At 44.6% G+C, this 26648-nt stretch overlaps 1 protein-coding gene across 1 annotated transcript in view; it reads left to right on the top strand.

The window, feature by feature from the left end:
- LOC112235322 (potassium voltage-gated channel subfamily H member 3) overlaps positions 1-26648 on the top strand; it is a 217291-nt gene that overhangs the window by 162404 nt on the left and 28239 nt on the right. Inside the window, exons 8-10 of the mRNA XM_042306751.1 lie at positions 1464-1844; positions 8745-8944; positions 12810-13059. Coding sequence (XP_042162685.1) covers positions 1464-1844; positions 8745-8944; positions 12810-13059 — 831 coding nt within the window. The remainder of the gene's footprint in view (positions 1-1463; positions 1845-8744; positions 8945-12809; positions 13060-26648) is intronic.

Genomic DNA, 26648 nt, shown 5'->3' with positions numbered 1-26648 from the left:
TGTCCAATCAATTGAACTTACCACAGGTGGACTCCAATCAAGTTGTAGAAACATCTCAAGGATGATCAATAGAAACAGGATGCACCTGAGATAATTTTTCTCATAGCAAAGGGTCTGAATACTTATGTAAATAAGGTATTTCTGTAGTTTAAAAAAAACTGTTTTTCCTTTGACATTATGGGTTTATTGTGTGTAGATTGATGAGGAAAACAATTCATTGAATCCATTTTAGAATAAGGCTGTAACGTGAAAAATGTGGACAACGTCAAGGAGTCTGAATACTTTCCAAATGCACTATATAATGTTATCAATAAACATTTGAAGATGAAATCTAGTTTACATGTTGTCAACAATCTAAGCCGACCCAGTCTGCTTTGCCCCATAGTTGCGTACGCGTTGGTTTGGTTGCTAGACAGCCAACCCGTCCATAGAGGTCTGTGCTGGAGTTCAGCACCATGGACAGCATCATGCCTGCGCAAAGGAGAAGAGGGTATGTGAAGTACCATGGACAGAGGCAGATCAACTGTAGGAGGTAGATGAGAGAGAGAGTAGAGTAGGTTCAGAACCTTGGACAAGGGCAGAGGAGGGGTTGTCAGAGAGTTAGTTCAGGAACCATGGAGAGCAAATTAATTTTATCTGGCTTTGCTGTGGACAGAAAAGCTGACTGAGAAAGTTCTCCCAAGTGCTTAGATAATTTATGTTCACACAGCCACACAAGCAAACCTATTCAAAAGACCTTCCCCAGTGCACAAACAAACACATTGATAAAGAAACCCCTACATACTGACACACTCGTCACACAAATCAGCACAATCACACCCTTTATTCATCCATTCTGTTCCACAAATCATTTACATTGACATGTTAGTCATTTAGCAGACGCTCTTCTCCAGAGTAGTGACTGCATACATGTTCATACTTTTTCGCACTGGTACCCTGTGGGGATGCGCAATGCTCTTCCAACTGAGCGACACGGGACCACGTCCTAGAAATGCTAGCTTGCCTAATGACAAGCTAATTATGTGTTACATGTGATGTGTTACATTCCTAATGATATTTTTTTTTAAATTCAGTTCACTGAGGCTACCCAGAGACATGCATTACCAGTGGGCCCGCATGGCTCTCTGACAGGTTGGGTCAGCTTCAAGGTGTGTGCGTACATTGGGTCTGCATGCAAGGCTCTCTGACAGCCTAGCTCAATTACAAGGTCAAAGCTACAGCTACGTCCCCAATGAGTGTGTTTCTGTGGATCACTGTCCACAATGTATTAATCATATAATAATCTATTATTAATTTCTCCTCCTCTCTCTCTCTCCCCTCCCTACCTACCTATCCTCTACCCCTATATCTCTTACTCCTCTCTCTCTCCCCTCCCTACCTACCTATCCTCTACCCCTACATCTCTTACTCCCTCTCTCTTTCCCACTCCTTCTCTCCCCTCCCTCTCTCTCCCCCTGTCTCAGGTTGGCTACACGAATTGGGAAAGCGTCTGGGCACCCCTTATTTTGTATCTCCCCTGGCCACTCTGGCTCCTGATTTGCTGCACCCTGCAATCGTTGACTCCCTGCATGCCAACAGCAGCCAATGGAATGTGTCCGGGTCGGAGCTGGCGGGGCGAGACTCGTGGAACACCAGCCAGTGGAACGTCACGTGGATGGGGGCTGGGGTGGGGGTCAGGGTGGGTCAGGGTGGAGGGATGCTGGGTGGGGGTCCGTCAGTGAGGAGCTCCTACGTGACGTCTCTGTACTTCGCTCTGAGCAGTCTAACCAGCGTGGGCTTCGGAAACGTCTCAGCCAACACCGACTCAGAGAAGATCTTCTCCATCTGCACCATGCTCATAGGAGGTGAGTCCCTGGAGATACAAAAGGAACATTATTGGTTAGTGAGAATGTCAGGTTTCAGTGGTGTCAGGGGATAGATAAACCATCTGCTGTGTGCCTCCTCTCCTGTCCCTCTCTGGTGTATTCTGTTTAGAACTAGACCACTGATTCTACAGCTATTCAACAATGCTATGGCATATTGTCATTAGCTAAGACATAACTGAGAGTTCTCTCTCTCTCTCTCTATTACAAATGTCATTATGTGCAAATAGTTCAAGTACCAAAGGGAAAATAAATAAATATAAATATGGGTTGCATTTACACTTCACTGGTTGACCTTATCTTGTGGCAACAGGTTTTGTGGCAACAGGCAATATTGCTCCTGTGATGGCACACTGTGGTATTTCCCTCAATAGATATGATGGAAACATGTGGTTTGTTTTCAAACCCTTTGTGGATCTGTGTAATCTGAGGGAAATATGTGTCTCTAATATGGTCATATATTTGTCAGGAGGTTACGAAATGCAGCTTAGTTTCCATCACATTTTGTGGGCAGTGAGCACATAGCCTGCCTTCTCAAGAGCCAGGTCTGCCTATGGAGGCCTTTCTCAATAGCAAGGCTATGCTCACTGAGTCTGTACATAGTCAAAGCTTTCGTTAAGTTTGGGTCAGTGGCAGTGGTCAGGTATTGTGCCACTGTGTACTCTCTGTTTAGGGACAAATAGCATTCTAGTTTGGAAAGAAATTTGTTTTTTTGCCAATTTTAACTGCAAAAAGAAGAGGGTGAGGTTTAAGCTGCATCCCTGTCTCACCCCACGGCCCTGTGGATGATGGGAAGAAATGTGTGTTTTTTGCCTATTTTAACTGTACACTTGTTGTTTGTGTACATGGATATTATAACGCTGTATGTTTTTCCCCCAACACTGCTTTCCATCAATTTGTATAGCAGACCCTCATGCCAAATTGAGTCAGAAGCTTTTTTTAAATCAATTTGAGTGTGTAGGGTGAATACGTGGTCTGTCGTACAATAATTTGTTAAACAGCCAATTGGACATTTGCTCAGTACATTGTTTTCACAAGTTATCTCTGAAATGTTTCAAAATAAAACACCTGAAATATCACATTTACATAAGTATTCAGACCCTTTACTCAGTACTTTGTTGAAGCACCTTTGGCTGTGATTCTTTTCTGCAAATACTCTCAAGCTCTGTCAGGTTTGATGGGGAGCATTGTTGCACAGCTATTTTCAGGTCACTCCAGAGATGTTCGATCGGGTTCAAGTCCAGGCTCTGGCTGGGCCACTCAAAGACATTCAGAAACTTGTCACAAAGCCACTCCTGTATACTCTTGGCTGTGTGCTTAGGGTCGTTGTCCTGTTGGAAGGTGAACCTTCATCCCAGTCTGAGGTCCTGAGTGCTCTGGATCAAAGATCTCTCTGTACTTTGCTCTGTTCATCTTTCATCTTTCCCTCGATCCTGACTAGTCTCCTTGTCACTGCCGCTGAAAAACATCCCCACAGCATGATGCTGCCACCACCATGCTTCACCTTAAGGATGATGCCAGGTTTCCTCCAGATGTGACACTTGGCATTCAGGCCAAAGAGTTCATTCTTGGTTTCATCAGACCAGATAATCTTGTTTCTCATGGTCTGAGATTCTTTAGGTGCCTTTTGACAAACTCCAAGTGGCCTGTCATGTTCCTTTTACTGAGGAGTGGCTTCTGTCTGGCCACTCTACCATAAAGGCCTGATTGGTGGAGTGCTGCAGAGATGGTTGTCCTTCTGGAAGTTTCTCCCATCTCCACAGAGGAACTCTGGAGCTCTGTCAGAGTGACCATCAGGTTCTTGGTCACCTCCGTGCAGCCAACTCTAGGAAGAGTCTTGGTGGTTTCAAACTTCTTCCATTTAAGAAAGATGGGAGCAGGTGGACTCCAATCAAGTTGTAGTAACAACCTCATGGGTTGGTTTTTGGTCTGACATAAACTCTAATAAATTGTGGGACCTTGTATAGACAGGTGTGTGCCTTTCCAAATAATCTCCAATCAATTGAATTTACAACAGGTTGACTGCAATCAAGTTATAGAAACATCTCAAGGATGATCAATGGAAACAGGATGCACTTGAGCTCAATTTCAAGTCTCATGGTAAAGGGTCTGAATACTTGTTTTTATTTATGATGAATTTGCAAAAAAATCTAAAAACCTGTTTTCGCTTTGTCATTATGGGGCATTGTGTGTAGATTGCTGAGGATTTTTTTCCCTCAATTTAATCAATTTTAGAATAAAGCTGTAATGTAACAAAATGTGGAAAAAGTCAAGGGATATGAAACGTTTGTACAAACCTACTCATTCCAGGGTTTTTCTTTATTTTTACATTTTAGAATAATAGTGAAGACATCAAAACTATGAAATAACACATATGGACACATATGTAGTAACCAAAAATGTTAAACAAAACAAAGTAGATTTTAGATTTTAGATTCTTCAAAGTAGCTACCTTTTGCCTAGATGAAAGTTTTGCACAGTTTTTTTCATCAGTACAAACAATAGTACGCAAGTATAAACACCATGGGACCACGCAGCCGTCATACCACTCAGGAAGGAGACGCGTTCTGTCTCCTAGAGATGAACTTACTTTGGTGCAAAAAATGCAAATCAATCCCAGAACAACAGCAAAGGACCTTGGGAAGATGCTAGGAAGAAGCCACTGCTCCAAAACCGCCATAAAAAAAGCCAGACTATGGTTTGCAACTGCACATGGGGACAAAGGTCGTACTTTTTGGAGAAATGTCCTCTGGTCTGATGAAACAAAAATAGAACTGTTTGGCCATAATGACCATCGTTATGTTTGGAGGAAAAAGGGGGAGGCTTTCAAGCTGAAGAACACCATCCCAACCGTGAAGCACGGGGGTGGCAGCATCATGTTGTGTAGGTGCTTTGCTGCAGGAGTGGCTGGTGCACTTCACAAAATAGATGGCATCATGAGGACGGAAAATGATGTGGATATATTGAAGCAACATCTCAAGACATCAGTCAGAAAGTTAAACTTGGTCGCAAATGGGTCTTCCAAATGGACAATGACTCCAAGCATATTTCCAAAGTTGTGGCAAAATTGCTCAAGGACAACAAGTCAAGATATTGGAGTGGCCATGACAAAGCCCTGACATCAATCCCATAGAAAATGTTTGGGCAGAACTGAAAAAGCGTGTGCAAGCAAGGAGGCCTACAAACCTGACTCAGTTACACCAGCTCTGTCAGGAGGAATGGGCCAAAATTCACCCAACTTGTTGAGGGAAGCTTGTGGAAGGATACCCGAAATGTTTGACCCAAGTTAAACAATTTCAAGGCAATGCTACCAAGTACTAATTGAGTATATGTCAACTTCTGACCCACTGGGAATGTGATGAAAGAAATAAAAGCTCAAATAAATAATTCTCTCTACAATTATTCAGACATTTCACATTCTTAAAATAAAGTGGTGATCCTAACTGTCCTAAGACAGCGAATTTTTACTAGGATTAAATGTCAGGAATTGTGAAAAACTGAGTTTAAATGTATTTGGCTAAGGTGTATGGAATCTTCCGACTTCAACTGTAGGTCCCCCAGTACCAGGTCCTTCAAATTGCTCTTGGATGCTCTCTATGCCCCAGAGTTTTAGTGAATGCAGGCTTAGACTACATCTCCCATGAGGCCACACCACAGAGAACAAGCACTTTCCTGGTCCCATTTTGGGATGATTAAAAATGGAAACATTCTCCTCAGATTTAAAAACAGCAACGTTTTGGCAGTAAACTGCCTTTTCTAGGGCTTCTTGCAAATGGAACAACTGTCAATAATGTAACTAGAGAGTGGTGGATGTTTGCATGCCAAATGGCACCCCATTTCACATGGTACCCTATGGGTCCTGATCAAAAGTAGTTCACTATTTAGGAAATAGGGGGCCATTTGGCATGCTGTACTTCCAGTCTAGTTCTTATTTAGTTAGAGTGGGGCAGTAAAGGTCTGATTCATGAGATAGAGATGTGGTGATTTTTAGGGGTGGGTGCATTGATGAGAGAGGACATATTCTCAGGCCACTTTAAAACCAAGTGTGGCAGCCACATAGACACACCCACACAACCCCCCCAGACACACAACACACAACCACATACACACATACAGTAAATCCTGCCCATTGTCTCATTAGAATATGTACAGTAAATATGTAAAAATAGGACATTTGCTTAACCTGCCCTGCCTGGAGAGTTGAGGTTTAAACACAGCTGAACTAGCTCCAGTCCTATACTATAACGTAACTGTGACGATATGCCAGACAGATGGAGAGCATTGACTGAAACAGAGAGAGACAGCCTCACAGGGAGAAACAATAGGCATACACAACAACCTGTCTACCCAGAACCAGACTGTTACACAATAACAATAACAATGATGAAACCATCCAGGATCATTGGACCGGGATAATCAGTCTGTCTAATAGTTCAGGGGAGAGTCTGGCCCTGTCCATGTGGCTGCTTCAATTGGCTCTAATAGTTAACAATCCATGTACACACACACTTCAACACCCTCGTTAGCGGCGCCTCCCTCAGACACACACCCTCACACTCAACCTCAATCACTGATGTAAACACACACACACACATTCTTGCAAACCCTCAAACAACCACCCACACAATCACACAGAGTCAAAGTGTTCTGTTCCATCAGTGCAGAGTGAGTGTGTGTGTGTAGCTCTCAGACTGCAGATCAGATCACTGTCAGACTGGAACCTCATCTCCTCTCCCCTCCGCAGTAGCTGTCAGAGAGAGAGAGAGGGGAGAAGAGGAGAGAGGAGGAGAGAGAGAGAGAGAAGAGGAGAGAGAGAGGGGAGAGAGAGAGAGAAGAGGAGAGAGAGAGGAGGGGAGAAAATAGAGAGAGAGAGAAAGGGAGAGAGAGAGAGAGAGAAAGGGAGAGAGAGAGAGCGAGAGAAAGAGAGAAAGGGAGAGCGAGAGAAAGGGAGAGAGAGAGAGAGAGAGAAAGGGAGAGAGAGAGAGCGAGAGAAAGAGAGAAAGGGAGAGCGAGAGAAAGGGAGAGAGAGAGAGAGCGAGAGAGAGAGCGAAGCAGTGAGATTGGCACATCTCTATTTTGGCAGGGGTATGCTATTGAAATGCTGTGAGCAGTGAACCTCCTTTAAGTATGACTGACAGCTATTTTCCGAGCTTGGTACATAAGATTATTGTGCATCTGATATCTATATATCTATCTATATGTGCAGTACATTCGGAAAGTATTCAGACTCCTTGACTTTTTACACATTTTGCTACGTTACAGCCTCATTCTAAAATGGATTAAATCGTTTTACCCCCTCATCAATCTACACACAACGCTCCATAATGACGAAGCAAAAAGAGGTTTTTGTTAAATGTATTAAAAATAAATACCTGAAACATCACAGCTACATAAGTATTCAGACCCTTTACTCAGTACTTTGTTGAAGCACCTTTGGCAGTGATTACAGCCTGGAGTCTTCTTGGGTATGACGCTACAAGCTTGACACACCTGTATTTGGGGAGTTTCTCCCATTCTTCTCTGCAGATCCTCTGAAGCTCTGTCAGGTTGGATGGGGAGCGTCATTGCACAGCTATTTTCAGGTCCAGGCTCTGGCTGGGCCACTCAAGGACATTCAGAGACTTGTCCCGAAGCCACTCCTGCGTTGTCTTGGCTGTGTGCTTAAGGTTGCTGTCCTGTTGGAAGGTGAACCTTCACCCCAGTCTGAGGTCCTGAGTGTTCTGGAGCAGGTTTTCATCAAGGATCTCTCTGTACTTTGCTCCGTTCATCTTTCCCTCGATCCTGACTAGTCTCCCAGGCCCTGCCGCTGAAAAACATCCCCACAGCATGATGCTACCACCACCATGCTTCACTGTGGATGGGGATGGTGTCAGGTTTCCTCTAGACATGACGCTTGGCATTCAGGCCAAAGACTTCAATCTTGGTTTCATCAGACCAGATAATCTTGTTTCTCATGGTCTGAGAGTCCTTTAGGTGCCTTTTGGAAAACTCCAAGTGGGCTGCCATGTGCCTTTTACTGAGGAGTGTCTTCCGTCTGGCCACTCTACCTTAAAGGCCTGATCGGTGAAGTGCTGCAGAGTAGAAGAGCCTTGGTGGTTCCGAATGTCTCCATTTAAGAATGATGGAGGCCACTGTGTTGTTGGGGAGCTTCAATGCTTCAAAAATGTTTTGGTGCCCTTCCCCAGATCTGTGCCTCGACACAATCCTGTCTCGGAGCTCTACGGACAATTCCTTCGACTTCCTGGCTTGGTTTTTGCTCTGACATGTACTGTCAACTGTGGGACCTTATATAGACAGGTGTGTGCCTTTCCAAATCATGTCCAATCAACTGAATTTACCACAGGTGGACTCCAAACAAGTTGTAGAAACATCTCAAGGATGATCAATGGAAACAGGATGCACATGAGCTACATTTCGGGCAAAGGGTCTGAATACTTATGTAAATAAGGTATCTGTTTTTTTGTTTTTTTTTATAAATCAGTTTTTTCTTTGTCATTATGGGGTATTGTGATGTGATTATGGGGTATTGTGATGTGATTATGGGGTATTGTGATGTGATTATGGGGTATTGTGATGTGATTATGGGGTATTGTGATGTCATTATGGGGTATTGTGATGTCATTATGGGGTATTGTGATGTCATTATGGGGTATTGTGATGTCATTATGGGGTATTATGTGTAGATTCATGAGGGAAAAATGTGTTTATCCCCTTCCCCTTTTCCATTTTTGGAAAATGAAAAGGGGTCTGAATACTTTCCGAATGCACTGTATATGAAACTGTTTTCTGTTTCTATCGTTATGTATTAATATAATACTGATTCTGAATTTGAACACACACACACACACAAACATTAACCAGTCCTTGTCCCTCTGCCTCCAGCCCTGATGCATGCGGTGGTGTTTGGTAACGTGACTGCCATCATTCAGAGGATGTACTCTCGGCGCTCCCTCTACCACACCCGTACCAAGGACCTGAAGGACTTCATCAGGGTCCACCGCCTGCCCAAAGCCCTGGAGCAACGCATGCTGGAGTGTTTCCAGACCACCTGGTCCGTCAACAACGGCATCGACGTCAATGAGGTGGGTTAGAACAACAGAAGTCTCTCACTGTCACTCACGCCTTGCTCTCACTGTCTCTCTCTGTCACTCACGCCTTGCTCTCACTGTCTCTCACTGTCACTCACACCTTGCTCGCACTGTCAATTCAATTCAAGGGCTTTATTGGCATGGGAAACATGTGTTAACATTGCCAAAGCAAGTGAGGTAGATAATATATAAAGTGAATATATAAAGTGAAATAAACAATAAAAATTAACAGTAAACATCACACATACAGAAGTTTCAAAACAATAAAGACATTACAAATGTCATATATATATATACAGTGTTTTAACAATGTACAAATGGTAAAGGACACAAGATAAAATAAATAAGTATAGACATGAGTTGTATTTACAATGGTGTTTGTTCTTCACTGGTTGCCCTTTTCTCGTGGGAACAGGTCACAAATCTTGCTGCTGTGATGGCACACTGTGGAATTTCACCCAGTAGATATGGGAGTTTTTCAAAATTGGATTTGTTTTCGAATTCTTTGTGGATCTGTGTAATCTGAGGGAAATATGTCTCTCTAATATGGTCATACTTTGGGCATGAGGTTAGGAAGTGCAGCTCAGTTTCCATCTCATTTTGTGGTCAGTGAGCACATAGCCTGTCTTCTCTTGAGAGCCATGTCTGCCTACGGCGGCCTTTCTCAATAGCAAGGCTATGCTCACTGAGTCTGTACATAGTCAAAGCTTTCCTTAATTTTGGGTCAGTCACAGTGGTCAGGTATTCTGCCGCTGTGTACTCTCTGTGTAGGGCCGAATAGCATTCTAGTTTGCTCTGTTTTTTTGTTAATTCTTTCCAATGTGTCAAGTAATTATCTTTTTGTTTTCTCATGATTTGGTTGGGTCTAATTGTGCTGCTGTCCTGGGGCTCTGTATGGTGTGTTTGTGTTTGTGAACAGAGCCCCAGGACCAGCTTGCTTAGGGGACTCTTCTCCAGGTTCATCTCTCTGTAGGTGATGGCTTTGTTGTGGAAGGTTTGGGAATCGCTTCCTTTTAGGTGGTTATAGAATTTAACGGCTCTTTTCTGGATTTTGATAATTAGTGGGTATCGGCCTAATTCTGCTCTGCATGCATTATTTGGTGTTCTACGTTGTACATGGAGGATATTTTTGCAGAATTCTGCGTGCAGAGTCTCAATTTGGTGTTTGTCCCATTTTGTGAAGTCTTGGTTGGTGAGCGGACCCCAGACCTCACAACCATAAAGGGCAATGGGCTCTATGACTGATTCAAGTATTTTTAGCCAAATCCTAATTGGTATGTTGAAATTTATGTTCCTTTTGATGGCATAGAATGCCCTTCTTGCCTTGTCTCTCAGATCGTTCACAGCTTTGTGGAAGTTACCTGTGGCGCTGATGTTTAGGCCAAGGTATGTATAGTTTTTTTGTGTGCTCTAGGGCAACAGTGTCTAGATGGAATTTGTATTTGTGGTCCTGGTGACTGGACCTTTTTTGGAACACCATTATTTTGGTCTTACTGAGATTTACTGTCAGGGCCCAGGTCTGACAGAATCTGTGCATAAGATCTAGGTGCTGCTGTAGGCCCTCCTTGGTTGGTGACAGAAGCACCAGATCATCAGCAAACAGCAGACATTTGACTTCGGATTCTAGTAGGGTGAGGCCGGGTGCTGCAGACTTTTCTAGTGCCCGTGCCAATTCGTTGCTATATATGTTGAAGAGGGTGGGGCTTAAGCTGCATCCCTGTCTAACCCCACGACCCTGTGTGAAGAAATGTGTGTGTTTTTTGCCAATTTTAACCGCACTCTTGTTGTTTGTGTACATGGATTTTATAATGTCGTATGTTTTACCCCCAACACCACTTTCCATCAGTTTGTATAGCAGACCCTCATGCCAAATTGAGTCAAAGGCTTTTTTGAAATCAACAAAGCATGAGAAGACTTTGCCTTTGTTTTGGTTTGTTTGGTTGTCAATTAGGGTGTGCAGGGTGAATACATGGTCTGTTGTACGGTAAAAAGCCAATTTGACATTTGCACAGTACATCGTTTTCATTGAGGAAGTGTACGAGTCTGCTGTTAATGATAATGCAGAGGATTTTCCCAAGGTTACTGTTGACGCATATTCCACGGTAGTTATTGGGGTCAAATTTGTCTCCACTTTTGTGGATTGGGGTGATCAGTCCTTGGTTCCAAATATTGGGGAAGATGCCAGAGCTAAGGATGATGTTAAAGAGTTTTAGTATAGCCAATTGGAATTTGTTGTCTGAATATTTGATCATTTCATTGAGGATACCATCAACACCACAGGCCTTTTTGGGTTGGAGGGTTTTTATTTTGTCCTGTAACTCATTCAATGTAATTGGAGAATCCAGTGGGTTCTGGTTGTCTTTAATAGTTGATTCTAAGATCTGTATTTGATCATGTATATGTTTTTGCTCTTTATTCCTTGTTATAGAGCCAAAAAGATTGGAGAAGTGGTTTACCCATACATCTCCATTTTGGATAGATAATTCTTCGTGTTGTTGTTTGTTTAGTGTTTTCCAATTTTCCCAGAAGTGGTTAGAGTCTATGGATTCTTCAATTACATTGAGCTGATTTCTGACATGCTGTTCCTTTTTTTGCTCTCACTGTCTCTCTCTGTCACTCACGTCTATGCTCTCACTGTCTCTCTCTGTCACTCACGCCTTGCTCTCACTGTCTCTCTCTGTCACTCACGTCTATGCTCTCACTGTCTCTCTCTGTCACTTATGCCTTGCTCTCACTGTCTCTCTCTGTCACTCACGCTATGCTCTCACTGTCTCTCTCTGTCACTTATGCCTTGCTCTCACTGTCTCTCTCTGTCACTCACGCTTTGCTCTCACTGTCTCTCTCTGTCACTCACGCTTTGCTCTCACTGTCTCTCTCTGTCACTCACGCTTTGCTCTCACTGTCTCTCTCTGTCACTCACGTCTATGCTCTCACTGTCACTCACGCCTTGCTCTCACTGTCTCTCTCTGTCACTCACGCCTTGCTTTCACTGTTTCTCACGTCTATGCTCTCACATCTATGCTCTCACTGACTCTCACGTCTATGCTCTCACATCTATGCTCTCACTGACTCTCACGTCTATGCTCTCACATCTATGCTCTCACTGACTCTCACGTCTATGCTCTCACATCTATGCTCTCACTGACTCTCACGTCTATGCTCTCACTGACTCTCATGTCTATGCTCTCACTGACTCTCACGTCTATGCTCTCACATCTATGCTCTCACTGTTTCTCACGTCTATGCTCTCACATCTATGCTCTCACTGACTCTCACGTCTATGCTCTCACATCTATGCTCTCACTGACTCTCACGTCTATGCTCTCACATCTATGCTCTCACTGACTCTCACGTCTATGCTCTCACATCTATGCTCTCACTGACTCTCACGTCTATGCTCTCACATCTATGCTCTCACTGACTCTCATGTCTATGCTCTCACTGACTCTCATGTCTATGCTCTCACTGACTCTCATGTCTATGCTCTCACTGACTCTCATGTCTATGCTCTCACTGACTCTCACGTCTATGCTCTCACATCTATGCTCTCACTGACTCTCATGTCTATGCTCTCACTGTCTCTTCTCTTTCCCCTCTCTCTCTCCTCGATCTTTCTTCTCTCTCTCAATCCTGCTCTTCTCTATCTCTCTCTTCTTTCGCTCTGTCTTGTTTTCTTTTCAATGCTGCTGTTGGTTCCTCCTGTGTTGATTCTTCTGTCAGTTCTTTTCTCAAGTCCTATCACTTGTTTTGCCTCTCTTCCCCCTGTGCCACCTCTTCAACTTTCCATCTCATCTGTCAATCCCCTCTGTCACAACTCAATCGCTCATATTTGATTCCCTTTCTCATTTTGCTTCACTAGTTGTTGAAGGACTTCCCAGATGAGCTGAGGGCAGACATCGCCATGCACCTGAACAAAGAGCTGCTGCAGCTGCCGCTGTTTGAGTCGGCCAGTAGGGGATGTCTGCGCTCCCTGTCCCTCATCATCAAGACGTCGTTCTGCGCCCCGGGGGAGTATCTCATCCGCCAGGGAGACGCCCTGCAGGCCATCTACTTTGTCTGCTCTGGGTCCATGGAGGTGCTGAAGGACAACACTGTGCTGGCTATACTGGGTAAGGAAGCCAGTCACACACACACGCACACACACATGCACACACACACACACATGTCGTTGGAAAAGTCATTCATGGCCACGTAATGAAATAACAAATTAACTTTCAAGTACCCTGACCTACACACACATGCACAGACACACATGCACAGACATACGTGCACAGACACACGTGCACAGACATACGTGCACAGACACACATGCACAGACATACGTGCACAGACATACGTGCACAGACATACGTGCACAGACATACGTGCACAGACACACGTGCACAGACATACATGCACAGACATACGTGCACAGACATACGTGCACAGACATACGTGCACAGACATACGTGCACAGACACACGTGCACAGACATACATGCACAGACATACGTGCACAGACATACGTGCACAGACATACGTGCACAGACATACGTGCACAGACACATGTGCACAGACACACGTGCACAGACATACGTGCACAGACACACGTGCACACACAGAGTTGAGTGTGTGACAGACTGACAAAGGATAATTTCCCAGTAGACTGGCCGAGGTGACGTTCACTCAGACAGACCTGGAGACTGGCCCAGTAGACTGGCCGAGGTGACGTTCACTCAGACAGACCTGGAGACTGGCCCAGTAGACTGGCCGAGGTGACGTTCACTCAGACAGACCTGGAGACTGGCCCAGTAGACTGGCCGAGGTGACGTTCACTCAGACAGACCTGGAGACTGGCCCAGTAGACTGGCCGAGGTGACGTTCACTCAGACAGACCTGGAGACTAGCCCAGTAGACTGGCCGAGGTGACGTTCACTCAGACAGACCTGGAGACTGGCCCAGTAGACTGGCCGAGGTGACGTTCACTCAGACAGACCTGGAGACTGGCCCAGTAGACTGGCCGAGGTGACGTTCACTCAGACAGACCTGGAGACTGGCCCAGTAGACTGGCCGAGGTGACGTTCACTCAGACAGACCTGGAGACTGGCCCAGTAGACTGGCCAAAGTCGAGTCAATTTCACAGAGGTGACGTTCACTCAGACAGACCTGGAGACTGGGAGGAGAACTAGCTGATGTGGAAACTAGGAACATGAAGGAGAGGAGAGAAGAGAAGGAGGAAAAAGAGAAGGAAAGGCTAGAGATGTTCTGTTAGATTCAAGTAAGAGAGATAAGAGAACAAAAATAACCACGAAAAAAATTGAAAAAACAAACGTGACTGAATAAAATAAAATCACATAGGCAGGAATCAGTATCTGCTTCCCCTCCCACGGCTTCCTCCCACGGCTTCCCCTCCCACGGCCTCCCTCCCACGGCCTCCCCTCCCACGGCCTCCCCTCCCACGGCCTCCCCTCCCACGGCCCCCCTTCCACGGCTTCCCCTCCCACGGCCTCCCCTCCCACGGCTTCACCTCCCACGGCCTCCCCTCCCACGGCCTCCCCTCCCACGGCTTCATCTCCCACGGCCTCCCCTCCCACGGCTTCCCCTCCCACGGCTACCCCTCCCACGGCCTCCCCTCCCACGGCCTCCCCTCACACGGCCTCCCCTCCCACAGCTTCCCCTCCCACGGCCTCCCTCCCACGGCTTCCCCTCCCACGGCCTCACCTCCCACGGCTTCCCCTCCAACCTCCCCCCTCCCACGGCTTCCCCTCCCACGTCCCCCCCCTCCCACGGCTTCACCTTCCACGGCTTCACCTCCCACGTCCCTCCTTCCACGTCCTCCCCTCCCATGGCTTCACCTTCCACGGCTTGGCAGATTTGAACACTGATTAGTGGCTAAATTGGAAAACAGTGGCTGTACAGTAACATGCTATACATGACGTCAGAGCTCAGTGGCTGTTCAGTAACATGCTATACATGATGTCAGAGCTCAGTCTCCACTTCACAGCTCTCTGTGGGTTTTGAGCAACTTTTGTAAATGTTTTGTTGTCTGAGTGAGGGAAATATGTAGATTAATGTTTTGTTGTCTGAGTGAGGGAAAGATGTAGATTAATGTTTTGTTGTCTGAGTGAGGGAAAGATGTAGATTAATGTTTTGTTGTCTGAGTGAGGGAAAGATGTAGATTAATGTTTTGTTGTCTGAGTGAGGGAAAGATGTAGATTAATGTTTTGTTGTCTGAGTGAGGGAAAGATGTAGATTAATGTTTTGTTGTCTGAGTGAGGGAAAGATGTAGATTAATGTTTTGTTGTCTGAGTGACGGAAAGATGTAGATTAATGTTTTGTTGTCTGAGTGAGGGAAAGATGTAGATTAATGTTTTGTTGTCTGAGTGAGGGAAAGATGTAGATTAATGTTTTGTTGTCTGAGTGAGGGAAAGATGTAGATTAATGTTTTGTTGTCTGAGTGAGGGAAAGATGTAGATTAATGTTTTGTTGTCTGAGTGAGGGAAAGATGTAGATTAATGTTTTGTTGTCTGAGTGAGGGAAAGACTAGATTAATGTTTTGTTGTCTGAGTGAGGGAAAGACTAGATTAATGTTTTGTTGTCTGAGTGAGGGAAAGACTAGATTAATGTTTTGTTGTCTGAGTGAGGGAAAGATGTAGATTAATGTTTTGTTGTCTGAGTGAGGGAAAGACTAGATTAATGTTTTGTTGTCTGAGTGAGGGAAAGATGTAGATTAATGTTTTGTTGTCTGAGTGAGGGAAAGATGTAGATTAATGTTTTGTTGTCTGAGTGAGGGAAAGATGTAGATTAATGTTTTGTTGTCTGAGTGAGGGAAAGATGTAGATTAATGTTTTGTTGCCTGAGTGAGGGAAAGATGTAGATTAATGTTTTGTTGTCTAAGTGAGGGAAAGACTAGATTAATGTTTTGTTGTCTGAGTGAGGGAAAGATGTAGATTAATGTTTTGTTGTCTGAGTGAGGGAAAGACTAGATTAATGTTTTGTTGTCTGAGTGAGGGAAAGACTAGATTAATGTTTTGTTGTCTGAGTGAGGGAAAGATGTAGATTAATGTTTTGTTGTCTGAGTGAGGGAAAGATGTAGATTAATGTTTTGTTGCCTGAGTGAGGGAAAGATGTAGATTAATGTTTTGTTGTCTGAGTGAGGGAAAGACTAGATTAATGTTTTGTTGTCTGAGTGAGGGAAAGATGTAGATTAATGTTTTGTTGTCTGAGTGAGGGAAAGACTAGATTAATGTTTTGTTGTCTGAGTGAGGGAAAGATGTAGATTAATGTTTTGTTGTCTGAGTGAGGGAAAGATGTAGATTAATGTTTTGTTGTCTGAGTGAGGGAAAAATGTAGATTAATGTTTTGTTGTCTGAGTGAGGGAAAGATGTAGATTAATGTTTTGTTGTCTGAGTGAGGGAAAGATGTAGATTAATGTTTTGTTGTCTGAGTGAGGGAAAAGCTATAGATTACAAGGACTCAATGCATTTAGCAAAATGAGAAGATTAGAATGAATACCGCTTTGATGTCATAAAAGCAAGCCAAGCACCCAGGAGTCCAAATGTGCACTTCACATTTCCATATCATCAAACTCATGTGATATACATTGTGAAGGTTCATGATCACTATGTTTGATGTATAGTTACAAGATGACATGGCGTTATACCCTGGGTTGTCCTGAACAGAAAGAGACCATGTTGGTTGTATTGTGAAGTATCTGAATGCACTCATGATTCAATTCTATGCGACCAAAATGACCATCTGCTTCTCTGAACTGCCTGGTGAACGAATAACACTGTAAGATGTATTTTTATAACCTAGCCAGTCATGTTGGCAAGAGAACAAGCTTTCAAATGATGCCCACCTGACCCAGATTGTGATTTATAATGGACCGTTTTTGGATTGCGTAAACAGCAACAGTAATTGTGTGATGGCAGGGATGCAGGGCTGTGTTCCAAAGAATACAACCACAACTACGCTTGCTCTAGTTCCTCAATGGCACCGCCAGGAGAGCTCAAATACGCACCTTATAGTTTAAGACTTCTTTGAGTCATAAAAGTGCATTGAAATTGAGTAGGTACTGTGCACACTTTGGAGAGGTGTGGCCACTTGGAAACATCCGTTTCCACCAAACATCACACAAACCATTGTCAGAACATTCTTATCATGTTACTGATTGTATCCAGAGTATTTTTAGATTTCGTTATCAACAAATGTGGCGACAAGTACAGCAACTGTAAAATGCTCACCAAATCAACGGTGTAATGTTTTGGATTCAGTCCTGTCAGGTGAACTGTTGTTCTCACCTCTAATCATTTCCCATAATCCCCAAACTGTTCCCTTTTTAATTGCTGCCATGGTTTTGCATATGCTTTCCATAATTGTTCAATTAAGCCCTATCCATATAGACCAGTTCCCACATGTGTAAGGAGTTAAGGTGATATGGTGTGTAAATCTCTCTATATGCCACAGCGTCAGACAGATAGAAGAAGGCCTGAAACACTGGGCTGGTAGATGTCTGTACGTACTGCTGACTGCTCTGCTGTGACATGTGAAGACATTCAAATAACACACACACACAGTCACACACAGTCACACACACAGTCACACACACAGTCACACAGTCACACACAGTCACACACACACACACACAATCAATACATTTCCCCCCCACATTTTTTCTGTTTAGGTTGTGAATTATGCACAGTAATCCTCCTACCTCCAGAGAGAAGAGCCACCTATCCTTCCTGTCCCTGTAGACACACCTTATATCAGACCACACACACAGTCTTCTTATCTAACCACACATGACACATGGCTTATAGAACCACATAACTTCTCCGTTAAGACTGCAATGTGCTGTACATACACATGCAGTCTGCAGTAGGCTGGAACTATGTTTCTGCCACACTCTGCTCTGCAAAGAACACCAGCTAAATGAAGGGGTATGCATCACATGAAACTCCTTCACTCAAATCAGGGCTCAAGGTTAGCAGTGCTGCTGCTGGTTTTCTTCTTTCCCTGGAAGTGAAACCTGAATCAGTCCCTGATTAGAGGGGAAGGGTTGGAATCCAGCAGTGCTGCGGACCTCAAGGCCCTGTTCCTCACCTCGATGTTAAAGTAAAAAACATGATTCCATTTTTAATGATCTTAAAAGTGGTACATGTGGGACATCATCACATCACATGATGTACTGCATACTGGACTTCATTACACTGGACCTCCATCATTATACTGGACCTCCATCATTATACTGGACCTCCTTCATTACACTGGACCTCCATCATTACACTGGACCTCCATCATTACACTGGACTTGACATCATGACAACTGGACCTCCATCATTACACTGGACTTGACATCATGACAACTGGACCTCCATCATTACACTGGACCTCCATCATAACACTGGACCTCCATCATTACACTGGACCTCCATCATTATACTGGACCTCCATCATTACACTGGACCTCCATCATTACACTGGACCTTTATCATAACACTGGACCTCCATCATTACACTGGACCTTTATCATAACACTGGACCTCCATCATTACACTGGACCTCCATCATTACACTGGACCTTTATCATAACACTGGACCTCCATCATTACACTGGACCTCCATCATAACACTGGACCTCCATCATTACACTGGACCTCCATCATTACACTGGACCTCCATCATTACACTGGACCTCCATCATTATACTGGACCTCCATCATTACACTGGACCTCCATCATTACACTGGACCTCCATCATTACACTGGACCTCCATCATTACACTGGACCTCCATCATTACACTGGACTTGACATCATGACAACTGGACCTCCATCATTACACTGGACCTCCATCATAACACTGGACCTCCATCATTACACTGGACCTCCATCATTACACTGGACCTCCATCATTATACTGGACCTCCATCATTACACTGGACCTCCATCATTACACTGGACCTCCATCATTACACTGGACCTCCATCATTACACTGGACCTCCATCATTACACTGGACCTCCATCATTACACTGGACCTCCATCATAACACTGGACCTCCATCATTACACTGGACCTCCATCATTACACTGGACCTCCATCATAACACTGGACCTCCATCATTACACTGGACCTCCATCATTACACTGGACCTCCATCATTACACTGGACCTCCATCATTACACTGGACCTCCATCATAACACTGAACTTGACATCATGACAACTGGACCTCCATCATGACACTGGACCTCCATCATAACACTGGACTTGACATCATGACAACTGGACCTTTATCATTACACTGGACCTTTATCATTACTCTGTTATCAAACAATAATGAGGCAATATACAGGGGCTATCGGTACCGAGTCAATGTGCGGGGGTACAGGTTAGTCCAGGTCATTTTTACATGTAGGTATGGGTAAGGTGACTATGCATAGATAGTGTAAAAACAAATGGAGGGGGGTGTCAATGTAAATTGTCCAGGTGGCCATTTAATTCATTGTTCAGCAGTCTTATGGCTTGGGGGTAAAAGCTGTTAAAGATTCTATTGGTCCTAGACTTGGCGCTCTGGTACCGCTTGCCGTGTGGTAGCAGCGAGAACAGTCTACGACTTGGGTGACTGGAGTCTTTGACAAAAAAATTTGGGGCCTTCCTCTGACACCGCCTAGAATATAGGTTCTGGATGGCAGGAAGCTTTTGGAATTGAATTTAATTTATTGACCCCAGTGATGTACTGGACCGTACGTACTACCCTCTGTAGCGCCTTACAGTCAGATGCCGAGCAGTTGCTATACCAGGCAGTGAAGGATGCTTTCGAAGGTGCATCTGTAGAACTTTTTGAGGATCTGGGTACCCATGCCAAATCCTTTCAGTCTCCTGAGGGGGAAAAGGTGTCGTCATGCCCTCTCCACCACTGGGCCATTATAGTTTGTTGGTGATGTGGACATCAAGGAACTTGAAACTCTCGACCCGCTCCACTACAGCCCCATTGATGTTAATGGGGGCCTGTTCGGATCGCCTTTTCCTGTAGTCCACGATCAGCTCCTTTATCTTGTTCACATTGAGGGAGAGGTTGTTGTCCTGTCACCACGCTGCCAGGTCTCTGACCTCCTTCCAATAAGCTGTTGTTGGTGATCAGACCTATCACTGGTGTAAAATACTGCATGTGCATAATGCTGACGGATGTGTGTTTGTGCAAATCCATACGTGGAAGGCCAGGAGCAGAAGTGTGTAAGTGTTTGAGGGTGATGACATGAGCAAGAATAAGATCACAGACACGTGTATGTGTCTGTCTGTAACAGGGGAAGGATGATATTCAAGGCTGCACTTACAGGAAAAGCACCGTGTCTGTCTGTCTGTCTGTCTGTCTCTGTCTGTCTGTCTGTCTGTCTGTCTGTCTGTCTCTGTCTGTCTGTCTGTCTGTCTGTCTGTCTGTCTGTCTGTCTGTCTGTCTGTATGAAGAGATAAGCAAGCAGACCCTGTGTCTACTGGCTTGTGAGTCTGCGTGCTTGGACTGCTTAGTGGTAAGCTTAAGAAGCAATTATGTTGACAAATGTGTTATGATACTACTAGGGATGCAAAGGGTCAGAAACTTTCTGGAAATTTTCCAGACAATTTCCAGACATTTTCCAGACATTTTCCATGGGAAGTTAAGCCTGGGAATTTTGCTTTAAATTCATCAAAACAAATGACCTGATAACAGTCAACCTTTTTTTGTGGGATACACATGGCAATTCTAGGTCTTGTGGCATATTCTGGTTAAACTATCCCCAATTCAATGGAATTGCAACCTTCTGCATGCACAGTGCATTCTTCCATCACATGCACAGTGCATTCTTCCATCACATGCACAGTGCATTCTTCCATCACATGCACAGTGCATTCTTCCCATCACATGTACAGTGCATTCTTCCATCACATGCACAGTGCATTCTTCCATCACATGCACAGTGCATTCTTCCATCACATGCACAGTGCATTCTTCCATCACATGCACAGTGCATTCTTCCATCACATGCACAGTGCATTCTTCCATCACACAGTGCATTCTTCCATCACATGCACAGTGCATTCTTCCATCACATGCACAGTGCATTCTTCCATCACATGCACAGTGCATTCTTCCATCACATGCACAGTGCATTCTTCCATCACATGCACAGTGCATTCTTCCATCATCACATGTACAGTGTGCATTCTTCCATCACATGCACAGTGCATTCTTCCATCACATGTACAGTGCATTCTTCCATCACATGCACAGTGCATTCTTCCATCACATGCACAGTGCATTCTTCCCATCACATGTACACATTCTTCCATCACATGCACAGTGCATTCTTCCATCACATGCACAGTGCATTCTTCCCATCACATACACAGTGCATTCTTCCATCACATGCACAGTGCATTCTTCCATCACATGCACAGTGCATTCTTCCATCACATGCACAGTGCATTCTTCCATCACATGTACAGTGCATTCTTCCATCACATGCACAGTGCATTCTTCCATCACATGCACAGTGCATTCTTCCATCACATGCACAGTGCATTCTTCCATCACATGCACAGTGCATTCTTCCATCACATGCACAGTGCATTCTTCCATCACATGCACAGTGCATTCTTCCATCACATGTACAGTGCATTCTTCCATCACATGCACAGTGCATTCTTCCATCACATGTACAGTGCATTCTTCCATCACATGCACAGTGCATTCTTCCATCACATGCACAGTGCATTCTTCCATCACATGTACAGCTGCTTCTCAAGATCTTGCACACTACTGAGATACTATTGATCCCACACTACTACACTGTCTGAGCCAAGGACTACATGCTTTCTGGTAAGTTTTGATTACAATACTGGGTGGGGTGAATATATTTTATACGACAACTAGTAAATAGTAGTCTACAGCAAAGTGTGTTTAAATCATTTCTAACTTAACAATTTCTGCTAGTTAATTTTTTGCTACCATGTGGGTTTTTAGCTGGCTTGAGCCTGCTAACTGAGGAGTGTTAATTCACCTGTTTCCATACATGTTTCATTATAAAACATGTATCTTACAATGGAGTTGTTTAACTACTTAATTATTTATCTGTACATGGAATTGTGTTTGGGTCTTTTTTACTCATTTTTTTCTAACCTTTACAGGAAAATGCCACGGTTGCTATCTGATGAGTGGATACATTTCACTCCAGCTAATGTAGAAGGAAAAGCTGTGTACATTTGCAAATACTGTGCCAAATCATATGTGAAGAATGCAACAAAGATGCAGAATCATCTGGCCAAGTGCATAAAGTTCCCTCAGCACTCACAACAAGCAACCTCTGACAAAAGTCCCTCTACTTCTTTTCGAGGTGAAAATAATGAATCAGACACATTATTGATAGCAACAGCTCATGGTCCAGCCCTCCAACCAGACAGCCCTCCAGCCAGACATGCTTGATCTACTCATTTGCTGGATGTAGAGTTCAACAGAGTTCAAGTGAAGGTCAAGCAAATCATAGAGAAAGCAGACTGTATTGCAATCATCTCTGATGGGTGGTTGAATGTTCGTGGGCAAGGAATAATTAATTACATCATCTCCACTCCTCAACCAGTATTCTACAAGAGCACAGACACAAGGGACAACAGACACACGCGTCTCTACATTTCAGATGAGCTGAAGGCAGTCATCCATGACCTTGGCCCACAGAAGGTATTTGCACTGGTGACAGACAATGCTGCAAACATGAAAGTTGCTTGGTCTGAAGTGGAGGAGTCCTACCCTCACATCACACCCATTGTCTGTGCTGTTCATGCATTGAATCTGCTCATCAAGGTCATCATGGCACTGAAAACAATGGATACACTCTACAACAGAGCCAAGGAAATAGTTAGGTATGTGAAAGGTCATCAGGTTATAGCAGCAATCTACCTCACCAAGCAAAGTGAGAAGAATAAGAGCACCACATTGAAGCTGCCCAGCAACATACGCTGGGGTGGTGTTGTCATCATGTTTGACAGTCTCCTGGAGGAGAAGGAGTCTCCAAGAAATAGCCATATCACAGTCTGCCGATATGGACAGCCACATCAAGAGGATCCTCCTGGGTGATGTATTTTGGGAGAGAGTGGTAAGCAGCCTGAAACCTATAGCAGTAGCCATTGCATGGATTGAGGGAGACAATGCCATCCTGTCTGATATTCAGACTCTGCTTACAGATGTAAGAGAAGAAATGCGTACTGCCCTGACCACTTCACTGTTGCTCCAAGCAGAGGAAACAGCAGTTCTGAAATACATCAAAAAGCGTGAAGACTTCTGCCTGAAGCCCAAACACACTGCAGCGTACATGTTGGACCCCAATTATGCTGGCAAGAGCATCCTGTCTGATGCAGATATCAACAAGGCCTATGGTGTTATCACTACCGTGTCTCGCCACCTTGGCCTGGATGAGGGCAAGGTTCTTGGCAGTCTGGCGAAGTACACTTCCAAGCAAGGGCTTTGGGATGGAGATGCAATACGGCAGTCGTGCCAACATATCTCATCAGCCATCTGGAGGAAGGTACTTTGTGGATCTGAGGCTCTTTCCCCTGTTGCCTCCATCCTTCTCCAAATCCCACCAACATCAGCTGTCTCAGAGCTGTAGAAGTGCGACGTCACACTCACTGTGCCCCAGAACACACACACCAAAGCACGCAACAGGCTGACCAATATAAGGGTTGAAAAATTGGTGGCCATATGGGCAAATTTGAGGCTTTTTGAGCCTGACAAGTTAACCTCAACAAGGTTGGAAAGTGACAGTGAAGATGAGGCCTCAGAGTCTGATGTTCAAGAGGTGGACATTGAGGAGGTCCAGGGAGAAGACATGGAAGCCTGAGAGGAAGACAAGCAAAGCTTTAGTTTCTAGACTATCATTTTACAGATTATGTTTTTGGGAGATGCGATGGATCATTGGGGATCATTCAATATTCCCTTTCTTTAATCAAATTTCAATTTAATCAAAGTTCAATTCGTGACTAAATAGTTTAAAAAAATATCTATTGGAAGGATTTAATCATTTGCAATTATGTCTACTTATGATAAGGTAAATGGTTTATGTTTCTGTCTCCATATGATATGGTAAATATATCCAATGCAAAAAACATCTACATTTAAATGGTATTAATATTAATTTGCATACATTTCCGTGAATTCCCACGGAAAGTTTCCACCTCTGAATATTCCCCAAAATGTGCAACCCAAATTACTACTTTATATGTAGTTGAGGTACATACCTTGTTAAAATGATATTCTATGTGGATCGAGGGATCCAGAAAGAGAGAGAGAGAGAGAGAGAGAAGGGGGAAAACACAGAGAGAGAGAGAGAGAGAGAGAAACAGAGAGAGAGCGAGAGAAAATAAGTGGCACAGGGGTTGTCGTAGCATTTCAGCATTAGGGCTATTGGGATTAATATGTGTCCATGTCACGGGGGCTGTGTGGGAGGAGACATGGTTCAATAGACCCTAGAATGATGTAGTAGGAGTATCCCTCTAAGACAGGGTGAGAAGGTGTGGGTGGAAGGGGTTCAGATAGTCAGATTATCGGTCATGGCCCTTTGTCCCTCTGCTACTGGAACATCAACTAGAAACCCTCTTCTGTGTGTTTATAATGTGATTTCAGTGAGGATAATGCATCAAAGCACTTGAGGTTCTGCATCCTTATTCTCTAGATGTATTTTTTATGAATCTTCCTCTTTTCTGTAATTTCCCATCTTCCACTTTCTCATTCCCACTATATTTCTCCCCCCCCCCTTGGTTCAATTTCAACGCTTCCACTCTTCACTATCCATGGCTATTTCTCTATTGCTGGTTGTTGTGTCTGCTCTATCTCCCTTGGACCAAATGTGTATGTGGAATGTGCAGTGGGTATAAATGATTGTCTTCCTGTCTCCTCGGACACATTGAGGTAGCGAGACATACAGAATGAAAGGGAGAGAGAGAGAGAGACAGAGAGAAGGGGGAGAGAGGCAGGGGATACGGAGACATACAGAATGAGAGGGAGAGAGAGAAGGGGGAGAGAGGCAGGGGATAAGGAGACATACAGAGAGGGAGAGAGAGAGAGAGGGGGAGAGAGGCAGGGGATAAGGAGACATACAGAATGAGAGGGAGAGAGAGAGAGAGAAGGGGGAGAGAGGCAGGGGATAATGAGACATACAGAATGAGAGGGAGAGAGAGAGAGAGAAGGGGGGAGAGAGGCAGGGGATAATGAGACATACAGAATGAGAGGGAGAGAGAGAGAGAAGGGGGAGAGAGGCAGGGGATAAGGAGACATACAGAATGAGAGGGAGAGAGAGAGAGAGAAGGGGGGAGAGAGGCAGGGGATAATGAGACATACAGAATGAGAGGGAATGAGAGAGGGAGAGAGAGGGAGAGAGAGAGAGGGGGAGAGAGGCAGGGGATAAGGAGACATACAGAATGAGAGGGAGAGAGAGAGAGAGAAGGGGAGAGAGGCAGGGGATAAGGAGACATACAGAATGAGAGGGAGAGAGAGAGAGAGAAGGGGGAGAGAGGCAGGGGATAAGGAGACATACAGAATGAGAGGGAGAGAGAGAGAGAGAGAAGGGGGAGAGAGGCAGGGGATAAGGAGACATACAGAATGAGAGGGAGAGAGAGAGAGAGAAGGGGGGGAGAGGCAGGGGATAAGGAGACATACAGAATGAGAGGGAGAGAGAGAGAGAGAGAGAGAAGGGGAGAGAGGCAGGGGATAAGGAGACATACAGAATGAGAGGGAGAGAGAGAGAGAGAGAGAAGGGGAGAGAGAGAGAGAGAGAGAGGGGGAGAGACGAGAGGGGGGATAAGGAGACATACAGAATGAGAGGGAGGGGAGAGAGAGAGGGGGAGAGAGGCAGGGGATAAGGAGACATACAGAATGAGAGGGAGAGAGAGAGAGAAGGGGGAGAGAGGCAGGGGATAAGGAGACATACAGAATGAGAGGGAGAGAGAGAGAGAGAAGGGGGAGAGAGGCAGGGGATAAGGAGACGTACAGAGAGGGAGATAAACACGCAGAGAGAAAGAGAGAGTCTGCACACTAACCAGACCATGCTCCAATGGGACTAGTCCTGCCTGTCTGCCTCACTCTGCCCCTGGGGACTTTGTGGAAGAGGACCGATAGCTGGAAACAGGGAGTTTTTTTCTGATGTCATTCAGGCAGAATAGAAAGGTGCCATCAGATAAATGGATGGAAGGATGAAGAGATGGAGGAATGAAGAGATGGAGGAATGAAGAGATGGAGGAATGAAGAGATGGAGGATTGGAGGAATGAAGAGATGGAGAAATGAAGAGATGGAGGAATGAAGAGATGGAGGATTGGAGGAATGAAGAGATGGAGGATTGGAGGAATGAAGAGATGGAGGATTGGAGGAATGAAGAGATGGAGGAATGAAGAGATGGAGGATTGGAGGAATGAAGAGATGGAGGATTGGAGGAATGAAGAGATGGAGGAATGAAGAGATGGAGGATTGGAGGAATGAAGAGATGGAGGATTGGAGGAATGAAGAGATGGAGGAATGAAGAGATGGAGAGATGGAGGAATGAAGAGATGAGAGCTGGAGGAATGAAGAGGGAGAGATGAGAGATGGAGGGTTGGAGAGATGGACAAATGAATTTCAAATATATCAATAGTTGGAAAGGTGCCCTTTTCAAATATGCTGTCTTATCCCAGTCTTCACCATTTGGTGACTGTTAAAT

This window comes from Oncorhynchus tshawytscha, linkage group LG26 (assembly GCF_018296145.1).
Source record: "Oncorhynchus tshawytscha isolate Ot180627B linkage group LG26, Otsh_v2.0, whole genome shotgun sequence".
Taxonomy (NCBI): Eukaryota; Metazoa; Chordata; class Actinopteri; order Salmoniformes; family Salmonidae; genus Oncorhynchus; species Oncorhynchus tshawytscha.
This window is presented reverse-complemented; position numbering and strand designations above follow the sequence as displayed.